Below are 12398 nucleotides of genomic sequence, written 5' to 3' on the forward strand. Positions count from 1 at the left end.
CTTTATATATTATGAAAGTAATTTATGAAGAAAATGTAAAACGTACGTGAACATATTTTCGAACAATTATATCTTTTTCCTTCACGAACCGAAGAACATGTTTCGTTCACGATTGCATTGAATCTATAAAAACAGTTTTGTACACCAATATTAAACATGGCGTCGTCGTTGCTTTTATCGGATTACGAATGATGACAGTATGAAGTAACCTGAAAGTATCCTCACAGTGCAGTGATTATATGTAGTTTCACGATACTACTTCGCAGTAGGCGCACTACAAATGGAGAGATCAATGATGTCTGAACAATCTGTAAGTCAGACGCAAACGGAAACTGTTTTGGAGACGGATGTTACGGATTCTGTATCTCAGGTATGTTACTGCTACTCTTACTACTACGTCATTATTCTGATATGATAGTAAATATGTAATTTTTGCGGGTATACATGTTTTATGAATTGCTAATTGAAACAATAAGGCTTATATTTACTATATATTTTTGTTCGTTTTATTTAAATTTTTCTGATAAAAAGCTACACTGTTAACAGATTAAGTTATAAGTTTTGTGTTCTTGAAAATATCTATGATTTTGTGAATATAGTAACATTTATCTGTGAAAACGAGAACAATTACTATTTACAAAAATATAGTAAATGGATATGTGTGCTTTCTTATTAAAATGTTCTGCAAAGGCAAAACCTTTGGTCAGAAGTAATATTTTAAATAACATAAAATGTTTGCCAAGCAACATAAAAAAAAACAAAAGGTTTTTTTGTACAACTACTGAAAATAATAGATCACCTCTAGCAGGAATTAGAGTCTTGGATTTGACAAGAATTGTGGCAGGTCCTTATTGCACTATGATTCTTGGTGACCTTGGAGCAGAAATTTTAAAAATTGAGAGACCAGGTAGTGGAGATGAGGCAAGGCATTGGGGTCCGCCATTCATTAAAGGAACAAAGGAATCGGTTTATTTCCTTAGTGTCAACAGAAATAAAAAGAGTATTTGCATTGATTTGAAACAAGGTAAAGATATAATTTATGAATTGGCAATGAAGTCAGATGTCCTGGTAGAGAATTATGTTCCTGGGAAATTAAGTGAGTTTGGTCTGGGATATGAAGAAATTTCTAAGGTAGCACCACATCTTATCTATTGCTCTTTGACTGGTTACGGATATGAAGGTCCTTATTCAAATAGGCCAGGATATGATGTAATTGCAGCTTCAATAGGAGGTTTAATGCATATAACAGGCCCTAAGGATGGACCACCGTGTAAGGTTGGTGTAGCAATGACTGATTTAGCAACGGGTTTATATGCTCATGGTGCTATAATGGCAGCATTATATCAAAGAATGAAAACTAACAGTGGACAGTGGATACAGTGCAATTTACTAGCAACACAAATTGCAAGTTTAATAAATATCGGTTCAAATTATCTGAATGCTGATAAAGAAGCAGTAAGATGGGGTTCTGAGCATGAAAGTATAGTACCATATGAAGCTTTTCCTACAAAAGATGGGTATATGACTGTTGGAACAGGAAGTAATGCACAGTTTTTAGAATTGCTTAAAAGAATGCAGTTGATAGAGTTATTTGAGAATGACAAATTTAAAGATAATACTGCTAGAGTAAAAAATAGAAATGAATTGCTAGACATTCTTAGAAGACGGTTCAAAGAGAAAAGTAACAAAGATTGGTCAATTGTATTTGATGGTGCTTCTTTCCCATATGGTCCAATAAATACAATAGGACAGGTATAAAATAATAAATGCCAATATCTTGAAAATATCTTCATACGAGACAATTTTGTAGGTTTTCGAAGATCCACATGTAAAGCATACAAACATGGTGCAAAACATGGAACATTTCTCTGGAGAAAAAGTTAAAGTTGTTGGACCTGCTGTAAAATATAGTTACGCCACAAATGAAGTTAGATTAGCACCTCCTATGTTGGGGCAGCATACCGATGAAATATTGCAAAATATTCTGGGCTATTCTAATGACAAAATACGAAATTTAAAAAAAGCTAAAATTGTGCAATGAAAACAGATTTAAGAACATACATAGTTATATATTTTATTGGATTATAAGTTTTAGAGATTAATTTTATTGTAGCTATAATGATAAAATATGCATTGTTAAAGTAAAAATAAACAAGATATTGTAAACATGTATACATTTTATTATATGCATATCCTGAATTACTTTAAAAATTTAAAATGTAATAATTACTTTGATCTTTTTTTTAGGATGTTCCGACCGTCCGTCTTCGACTTAGAAAACCAAAATCTAATAAAAAAGTTCAGTGGACTCAAGGGACTGTGGATAATGAACATTTGAACAAAAAGAAATCTAAATGTAAGTTAAATACATTTTTATCTATCATTATCCATTCATTGATATATCATTTATTCATGCTAATATTTTAGGTTGTTGCATATATGAAAAGCCAAGAAATTTTGGTGAAAGTAGCTCTGAAGATAGCGATGACGAATGTGAACATTGCAATGGTCCAAAAGATTCTCATAAAAGAGCTGTGCCACACAACACGGAGCCTTCTAAAGAAGAGATTACTTCTAATCCTGGTAATGTTATTGAATACATAATACATCAAATGAGATCTATATGAATTAAGTGATGAATATTTATTTATTGTTTTTACAGAAGCAATAGTAAATGCGTCCATATAAATTTACATTTGAGGCTTAAATGATTTTTCCATACGGAAACAAATGCATTACCTGTATATTTCTTGTATCAATGTTATTTAGAAGAAAGAGATTGAGATTAGGTATGCCATTTCTAACTCATGATATTTTATACTGAATCAAATTAATTATGCTACCTCGGTAAACTTAATTTTTCAAGAAATTGAAATGAAAATATTTTCAATGTAATTGTATTATTAATATTGACACTGTTGATATTAACATGTTCAAGTCGTGTGCTATAAGCAATTTTTGAAATATTTTTATTCTCAGTAAAAAGATATTAGTAGTACATATCATTGTTGTTAAATAGAAAGAAGAGAAAAATATAGAATTTTATTCTGAAATGAATTGCTGTTATATTATCTAATATTTGCAGAATATGTTAACTTGGACAAATTTTCGCAATTATAGCTAGTAATCTTTAAATTTTTATAGCTGCGTACGTATGTGACTTTATAATTGTATATAATACATGCATGATCTTTTGCTATAATTAGGCACATTTATAGTTCCTATAATATAGGCAGTGCATGCATCTTATGACCTATCTATTTTGAAAGCAAGAAAATCATTTGATATAATTCTATAACTATACAAATTTGAAGAACTTCTTAAGGCTTTCAAGTATATTAATCAAATTATTTATGATTAATGTAAATTCTCAACAAATCCGCGTAAGTTTTGCTTACATATTTATTGCTTATTTGTCTATAATATAAGTGTATTCCTTCTCATATATGTATATGTAGTACTCTTAAGTATGTACACATGTATGTATGTATACATGTTAAATATATGTAACAGCAGATTCCTCTTTTTATTTCTTATGTCAGTACAGTAATGTTTAACGTCTTGTATTCCATTACCAATAAAGTATCTTTATTTTTAATAACTTTATGTTATGTAAATGTACGATAATACACTATTTTAATTTCCATTTACAATAGTTTCTTTACTTTACTATATATAATTAGACTAGATATTTGTACAGTTCTGATGATACACCATATAAATATATAAAAGCTATTATCTCTATAGAAAGAAATATGTAGAATTATTGTGCCAAATCTTAAAACTCCATCTTTGTATTTAGCTTTCGCGAATGTTCTTCAAAATACGCGTGTACCATCAAAACTTATTTAACATTAGTTTTAGAATATCAGTCAAAAGAGTCATATAAAGTGAAAATATCGTCAATTACAATATGTCGATAAAATGTTTAAAAAAATTATCACTTTTGCCTTACAAATGTTTAAATCTATACGTTTTACCCATGTGAGTTGCAATTTCTAAGTACACATGGCTCGTTTGATTTGCATTCTTCCTATACTGTCACATAAATATGTATAACGTTAAAACGTGAAAGTAAAACATACATCTATAAGAGTGTACAGCTTCCACGTTTTATATATCTCTTAGTAACAATTGCTGTAACATTAACAGCACGTTTGTTTCAGTTTTTGTCAAGGAAAGAAAGGTATGAATTAAGCAAACCATGTGTACATATGATGTAAGGATATAAAGAGAGCGTAATTACGTAGAACAAAGATTCAAAATCTTACAAGGAACGAAAAAGGTTTTTGTACGCGCTTATTGAATTATTAAAGAAATTATAAGTATTTCAATTCTAATAAACAGTTACATAAAAGAATAAATCATCTTTTGAATCGTTAATGAAATTTCATTTTGTAAACCTTGTAGTTATTAACATAGTGTATATGTCAGGACCGTGTTTGTTTGTGCAATATTCACATAATCGATAAAATAGAAAACTAATATAATACATTGTCAGTGTTCAAGGAATCTAACTTGCCCACATTCTTGTGGCGGTTTATCAAAAATTAGTACGGAAGCGAATGATTCTGCACATGTCTGCTATTTTTGTTAAATAACATTCTAGAAAAACTAAATAATTCTTTATTGAAACTTTTATGGAATGTTTTTCTTATTTGAAATGTACAATATTTAAAAAAGTCTTCAATCTTTGTATTTCTAACATCGTTAACGTTATTATATAGTTTTAGAATAAAATGTTATAAAAAGTAATACGAATAAAATAAAGTAAATTTTTTTAACATCGTTTGTTCATTCATAATGATTTTATTAATTATGATGCATTAATTTAGAATAGAATAATTATTTTGTTATTGATCACGTTTGTTGCTATGGAAATGTAAACAAAATGTAGTAACATGTTGCAATATTTGTATATGTTAATTCCATCCGCGTAAACCTGAATATCATAATTGTATATTTACTTAGAATAGCTGTGAAAACTATTTAAAATGTCTGCTTTGCTGCAAGCAAAAATATTTTACGGTTTAAAGACTAACATAATTTCGAATATACATTACCTTTCGGACGTGGAAGTCTTGTATCCCGTTGGTAATGTAATATCATTTCATCTTATTCCGCAACGTCGCCAAAGATTTTTACGTTTATCTGATAAACAAGAGATAAATATTATTGCTGTTACACATAATAAGTATGTTTCTCTATATTTCTAAAACGTATACCCCATACAAAATCTATTAGTTATAATGCACCTATATGTCTTTTCTATTCAAGGAAATATGTCGCGATCTGCGAAATTGGAGAGAAACCCACTATATCCATATACGATGTTCAAACACTGAAGAGAAAAAAAGTACTTGGAATACCTTACGATGCACCTGAAGTTACGAAATTTACCTGCATCGATTTTAGCTTTGATAATCAGTACTTGGCCGCGGTTACAGGGGAACCTGATCAAAAAATGCTTTTCTACAATTGGGAAAAAGGAAAATTGGAGTCAAAAATTAAAGTAGGCACTCAGCAAACACCGCCAGCTATTGTTGAATTAATAGCTTGTAATCCATCTGATGTAGGCGTAATTGCTGTTGGTGGTTCACGCAATTTCAAATTCTTAAGTCTTTCTGAGACTGTCTGGCGTCCGTATGGATTTTCGAAAGCAGATAATATACTTGTATGCTCTATGGCTTGGTTAAATTCGGATAGATTATTACTCGGAACTGAGGATGGAAGAATTCTTTACTTAGAGAATGGTGACTTGAAAAATATTTATAAGATGAGCGATACAACTTCTATGAATCTTAGAATACGGGAAGAGTATGTTATACAAGCAAGTGGTTCACTGACTGATGTTAAAGAGCAAAACGATTGGGAAAATAATATTCGCTGTTTAGTTGCTTTTCCAAAAGGCTTCGCGTACGCGCACGGTTTTAAAACAATTATACTGTTTGAAAGAGAAGGTCATCATAAATATGTAAAGAGAAACGTTTATATAATTCCAACGCAGCCATCCAAAGACGAGAATCGTGATTTATACAAAATAAATAGTATAGGCTATAATATAAGTTTGGACCATTTGGTAATTACAACAGGCTGGCCTCAATTATTTCATATAAGATTATGGGGGCCAGATTTGAACGTAGATCCAGAGCCACAGGAACTGCAACTCTTAAGTCAAGCGTTGCACTATGGACCTGTCAGTAATCTATCAATGTGTGCTTGGAAGTCGATCTTTATGACCTGTGGAGAACTCGACCATAGCATAAAACTTTGGGATTTCGAGACAGGAGCGTTAATTTTAAATAAACACTATGCAGAGCACATTTGTGCAATCTCTTTGCATCCCACTGGACTTTTTTGCTTAATTGGTTTCAGTGATAAGTTACGCTTCATGTGTATATTGATAGACGACCTGTTAACCATGGAAGAATTTCCTATAAGATGTTGTAAGACTGTAACATTTAGCCATGGTGGACATTTATTTGCCGCCGTGAATGAAAATATCGTACAAATCTACACGACCGTTGATTTCGCTAGCTACTTTATTTTAAAAGGACATACTAGTAGAGTGAAAGCTTTGCTTTGGTCGCAAACAGACACAAAGTTGTTAACATTAGGCAGCGAGGGTGCCATATACCATTGGGACATGAATACTGGTACTCGTTTCGCAGAATTAATTATAAAAAACATAGATTTACATGATATTGCAATGTCTATTGATGAACAGATTGCTTATTGCATCGGAAATGATAGTTTGATACGCGAGACTAAGGAAAATATGGTAATTCATTTATATGTATATAAATATATATGTATATATACACACAATTCCCCCAGTTTTCTTCTTGAGGCGATCAAGACCATTGTTTCTATTAGGTGACGCGAGAATATAATCTTCCAGGAATAACTATGAATAATATGCTATTAGGGAAGTTTGACCAAGTCCTATTTATTGTCTGCCCCGGTGGCAATATTTTGTCAGTGAACTATCCACTTCAAGAGCCAGTATTATATTCGGAATTCAACATACACGCTGTTGATATTACGAAGGTGAGAACGTAAAAGTAATACAAATACGAATAGAATTTTTAAAGACGCATTTTTGTCTGAAAACTGGAAATTTAGGAATCTATTGGATAGTATTAACAATATTTTTAATAGAAGTATTGTATACGAATGATATACTAACATTATATCGTGGTTTCATAGATTGCGCTTTCCTTCAATCAACAATACTTAATATCTACAGGAGTCGACGGTAGCATGTGTATTTGGAAGCTGCACTATACCGAAGGAAAGGGAAAAACAGGAAAAGAAATAAAATACACGAATGAGGTGTTGATTAGTAAGGGTGACTTGGTAGAGAAAATACAGACTATAGAAGACTTGAATGTACGAATGAGAGAAAGAGAAAACGAGCTCGCATATAAAATGCGTCAAATAGAGGTGCTACACAACGATAAGGTTCGAGATCTTCATAAAGGATACTGCGAAGCTATCGAAGAACTGAGGGACAAGATAAGCAAGTTGAAGGAGGATCACAAGAGCGAAATAAACATAATAAACATTGAAATCGATAAAATGAAAGAGGATCACAATGAAACGATGAAACGGGTGGAAATGAACTACGATACCAAACTTATCACAGAATATGATAAGTACATGAAGTTGGAGGACCATATGACCGCAATGCGGAACGACTACGAGCAACGTTTACAGGAATTGGAGAGGCAGGCAGCTGAAGATATGCAAAACACGACGGATAAATACGAAGCAGTATTACATCAGAATAAATTACAACTGGAAGAGACCCAAGATGAAATGGCACATCAAGCTCGGGTCCATGAAAAGATGGTGGCGCAAATAGAGGACGATGCTGACCAAGAGATTCTAGAGTTAAGAACGAATTATGAAAACTTGTTACACGAAGAGAAAGAGTCGAATTTGAAGCTAAAAGGGGAAGCCGGAATGATAAGAAACAGATACCTGGTTAGCCAAAAAGCTGTCGAGGAGTTAAAGAGACAAGTGGAACGTGTTCAAAATGAGTACGCTTACTTCCAGTCGTCCATTCAAGAGTTGGAGAAAAGTAAGACGGATTTGAAGAAAGAGATACAAGAGAGAGACGCCACGATTCAGGATAGGGAAAGTCAGATATACGAACTGAAACGTTCGAATCAGGAGCTGGAGAAGTTTAAGTTTGTGTTAAATTATAAGATAACCGAATTGAAGAATCAGATAGAGCCACGAGATCAAGAGATTAGAGAGCTCAAAGAGAAGATACAAGACATGGAAACAGAGTTGGTGAACCTCCATAAGACCAACGTTAGCTTAGAATTACAGCTGCACGAGTTGAGGGAAAAGTTGAGATCGGCGAGACGCGAACTACAGCACGAAGATCAACGGGGCAAAAAGTGTCAGCAACTTCTGAAAAAAATTCGCGTAGACTTGCTAGATACGTCCGGACTTGTGCAAGAGCCCCAAGCCTTGAAGAATGCCGTAACGAAACTATACCACAAGTACAGTGCCAGCGATGATTTCTTGCGTAGTCGTAAAGCAGACTTTGATGCTCAATGTGAATTTATGAAGCAGAGGGACCATCTGGAAAGAACGGTGGGTTCTCTTAGGAAACAAGTACTGCAGGATAAGCCAGGAATTGGAAAAGATGTGAATAAAACGATCGAAGAAAATATTGTGTTGATCACAGAATTGAACACGCTTAGGGAAGAGCTGAAAGATGTCAGAAAACGTATATTACATATGGAAGGTCTTCTTGGTTTAACTGGAAAAAATGTTACACCATCTGAGGCGAAAAAGAAGCTAGAGAATGCATGTTATGGGTATGAAGAGCTGCAGGGCAAATATAAAGTACAGATGTTAGAGTGTCAAGGCATCATAAACGCGTTAAAGGACGACATGGTCAATTTAATAGACAAATTACCATGCGAGGAGAAGATAATTAAATCGAACTTTTAGGTATTAGGCGTATGTATATTAAAAAATAAATGACAATCTCTGAATTATGATATCGTGAGAATTCTCCGCGTAAATTTTTTATTTGACGAATAAAAGTATTGGTAACAAATTCCAGAAAACTAGAAACATAAAAGTAATAATTACCGTTAATATGTTCCTAAATTAAAAATGTCTGTTATGTAACTTTAAAGTACAAATGGGAAGATAGCTTTTCGGCCTTTAGGATAGTTTGGAAATTCTTTCTTATATGCCTTCTGTTTTCCTAATGCCCACATGGCCATTTGGTATGCGCCCGCGAAGGTGAACAAAGCAGCTGAAACAAACGAGTATAGTGTGAATTTGACCATTATATTTTTCTTCATGAAATACGAATTTAAATTTATACCTGGAAGGCAAGAAGTCATAATGGTAAAACCGATCCAACTACCTATTTCATAGGTATAGTTTGGACATGAAACCAGATTAAATAGTTGTGTGAATGGATTTGAAGTAGGTACAGGTATTTTCCGCACTGTGGAACCTGGTGGTCTGAGGTTTTTCAGAGCTAAATGAATGCTTAAATTACCGAGCTCACAAAGCCCAAATGTTGCTAAACCCACTAAAAATCTCAGTGCACACGGACTTGTGAATAGTGGGTGATTTACATGGTATGCTACGTACGCAGTAAATAACCAATAATAGGAACAATTTTTGAATAGGTTACGCAGTGGCATTGTTGCATGACTGAAACGATGAACAAACAGAGTTTCTAGGAGACGTTTCGCATAATGTATCGACCAACAAAGGGCTGCAACACTAAAATTAAAATTGATTAGAGACCCTTTTAAATTATTTTCGGTCATATAAGCACAGCATAAACTTACTGGGCTGTTGTATCCATCTCGGATGTAACATCACCATAAAAGATCCAAGGACGCTGATATATCCATAAATATATAATTAATGGACCAGCATATTCCACAAGGAATACACCTTTCCAACTAATCTGTGGTCCAAGATCTCTCAAATATAATTTTCCATCATTGATAGACAAATCTTTCAGTGTATCTGAATCTGACAAAGCTTTTCCTTTAGGATCTAGCCTTAAGCTTTGCCTATTAATATTTGGTCCTTTTTTTAACTTATGTAACTCCTCCTTGACATCCTTTATAGTGGAAGTTGGCTTCACCTGCATATAAACATCAAAGCAAACAAAAAATCAGTATGTATGGAAATGAATGTCATAAACTTGTCTCATTATAAATTCTAAGTAGTTTTGGAAGTAACAGTATACAATTTCTAAAAATGTTTATTATCATAATCATTTCAATGTGCGAGGATTTCTCGAGGATTTTCTGAATAAATCGCAATTATGAATGCATTACACAAAAAGTTGCATTTCATACACCTTTACTCTTTTCATGTGGACTTTGACATCGTAAGTGTACATTACTTACCGATACACTAGCCACGAATGATGACGATTTTGCGGTATATACTTTTATCTAAAAGCAAAAAAAGTACGTTATTCCAAGGATAATTTTTTACGGAATATAATTCGTCGAAATGAATATTATTTATTTCACTGATAAGTACCTCCATTATCACTTGTAACTTTCTTGATAACTTGCGGCTTAACGAAGCAAAACCTTTTCACGGTGATCACGCTTCCCAGCAGACTATAACGCTGAGCGCTGAGACAGTGGTTGTGTGGCAGAGAACAGGTAAGAACTGCGGCGCTGTCATCGTTCGATCGTACGATTATAGAAATAGCTTTGAGCGACCAATGAAATTCTTTTAATGTTTCAGATTCGACATTCAACTTCGTTCACTAAGTGCCGATTAATTAAACCGCTACACAAAGTCTAGGAAAAGTAGACTTTGAACAGTTATTGTTACAGTTGTTCTCGAATATTTACACTTCAGTGCAAATACAACTAGACTGTAGTGGATATATTTTCGTGATATTTCATAACTTTAGAAGGCGAAAAGCCGTACAAAATAAAGAATACGCTCTTTATTTTATTGTAGCTTGAAATTTCTGTAAATATAATTGCATTAACCATCAAATGAAACAAACCTATTTTTAGGTGTTTTTTAATATCTGCTCAATAACTTTTTTTATTCGATGATCTGTACTTAAAGAAATTAGTGTTTATCTATTTTTGATATATTCTTATTTCATAATTAAATCATGACTCGAGGTTATAAACACGGCAGTGTGTTTCTAAACTGGTGTAATGTAATTGTAAGCTGCTACCTCCGTAACGTTTTATAAGTTGAGGAGCATCGGCGGAGTATCGACATCGATATAATTAAGAAACTGCCACATCATTCTTTTATAAATATTTATAATCACGACGTAAATGCATTCGAAACAAGAAAGAATCAAAGGTGACTTCAACGAGGTAAACTGATTTTCGATTTGGTGTTGTATAATATTCACGAACAAACTATACGAACAATGCAGTTTTGAAAAATAAAAGAGAAAATATTCTGATAATAATGTAGAAGTGTAAGAGTGCACGGGCTGCAAAGTATAGTTAGATTTATCAAAAATATTTTCTGTTTTACGTACTTTCTGTTTCCAATTATGTAAAAACGCGGTCATCCTATATAAGATTGTAATTTGGATATTTTTTTAAATGAAACGATATAACAAAACTAAATCGTCGAAATCATTAACGTCGGCATAGCAGATGACTTTCTTATCTACGAGTTTAATCGATAAAATCAAACGTCTCCAGAAATCGTAAAGAAGTCTACGTCGCACACGCATAGATGTCGCGATCAATTCAAATCAGTGTACTGAAAGTGAATAATTTAATAAAATTTACTGTTACAATCTCTCTCAATTATAACAAAATATTTGCGACAGAATCGCGTGTAAGTCAAACTGGTTCCACCTTAAATCACACCTGTGGCTTTTCGGTACTGGCCGAAGTGTTCCAAATACTGTTGTATAGTATCCAAGGGCTGGTAGATTTCAGTCATTCGGTTCTACAAAAACACCAAAAAATAACCTCGATAACACCATTAACCTCAACATCATTTTACAATGCCAATTTCAGAGTACGAATGCGAACAAAATTCAATTCCGATATTTAATTCCTACCTGTAAATATTGTGGAGCTTGATTCGACACTGTTGGCCCAAGAAAACCTTGCAGAAACTCCCGCATCAATTCCCACGCGCTTCCGGGAATCACGCAGGGTCTGTATTCAACCTGCGGAAGACATTAAACGATTTAAGTATTTAAAAAACGTTTAGTAATTTACGTCCGAGTGTGTAAAACGTTTCCTCCCTTTTATTTAGACTATCGGGGCATACGAATAATAGCGCGGCGCAGAACGTGAACACCTGGTACAGCGTGCTAGGCACAGAATTGGCACTTTTGCCGGGTCATTGGTTGACCAGAATGAAACGGCGGAAAAAAATGAGAATGG

General features: G+C 33.3%; 4 protein-coding genes across 11 annotated transcripts in view; 2 read left to right on the top strand and 2 right to left on the bottom strand.

The window, feature by feature from the left end:
• Positions 1-235: 235 nt before the first annotated feature.
• On the top strand, positions 236-4691 carry LOC144478536 (E3 ubiquitin-protein ligase PPP1R11-like). 8 transcript variants are annotated; one of them, XR_013495363.1, is made up of 6 exons: positions 236-370; positions 2248-2356; positions 2428-2583; positions 2663-2789; positions 3086-3148; positions 4167-4691. XR_013495363.1 is itself a non-coding variant. In XM_078196536.1 (4 exons), exons 1-4 carry the CDS (start codon positions 281-283, stop codon positions 2686-2688), a joined length of 381 nt encoding a protein of 126 aa, XP_078052662.1. In that variant the 5' UTR covers positions 236-280; the 3' UTR covers positions 2689-3601. The 8 variants fall into 8 exon arrangements, 1 of the variants encoding a protein (XP_078052662.1); XR_013495361.1 differs by having other exon boundaries at positions 2663-3383; XR_013495364.1 differs by lacking the exon at positions 3086-3148.
• A 303-nt stretch (positions 4692-4994) lies between these two features.
• On the top strand, positions 4995-8975 carry Tous (testes of unusual size). Its single transcript, XM_078196535.1, has 4 exons — positions 4995-5194; positions 5278-6781; positions 6877-7050; positions 7210-8975. The coding sequence occupies exons 1-4, from the start codon at positions 4995-4997 to the stop codon at positions 8971-8973; spliced, it is 3642 nt and encodes a 1213-aa protein (XP_078052661.1). The 3' UTR covers positions 8974-8975.
• Positions 8976-9017: 42 nt separating this feature from the next.
• Positions 9018-10699, bottom strand: LOC144478538 (very-long-chain enoyl-CoA reductase). The gene is made up of 5 exons (XM_078196537.1): positions 10549-10699; positions 10410-10457; positions 9837-10141; positions 9359-9768; positions 9018-9286 (listed from the first exon to the last, which is right to left on the bottom strand). The coding sequence occupies exons 1-5, from the start codon at positions 10552-10554 to the stop codon at positions 9159-9161; spliced, it is 897 nt and encodes a 298-aa protein (XP_078052663.1). The 5' UTR covers positions 10555-10699; the 3' UTR covers positions 9018-9158.
• A 1059-nt stretch (positions 10700-11758) lies between these two features.
• Positions 11759-12398, bottom strand: part of LOC144477029 (mediator of RNA polymerase II transcription subunit 20-like) — a 137434-nt gene continuing 136794 nt past the window's right edge. The window contains exons 4-5 of the mRNA XM_078194444.1: positions 12068-12178; positions 11759-11952 (exon numbers count right to left, since the gene is read on the bottom strand). Of these exons, the coding sequence (XP_078050570.1) occupies positions 11860-11952; positions 12068-12178 (204 nt within the window). The 3' untranslated portion in view covers positions 11759-11859. The remainder of the gene's footprint in view (positions 11953-12067; positions 12179-12398) is intronic.

Source organism: Augochlora pura, chromosome 2, assembly GCF_028453695.1.
Source record: "Augochlora pura isolate Apur16 chromosome 2, APUR_v2.2.1, whole genome shotgun sequence".
Classification (NCBI taxonomy): domain Eukaryota; kingdom Metazoa; phylum Arthropoda; class Insecta; order Hymenoptera; family Halictidae; genus Augochlora; species Augochlora pura.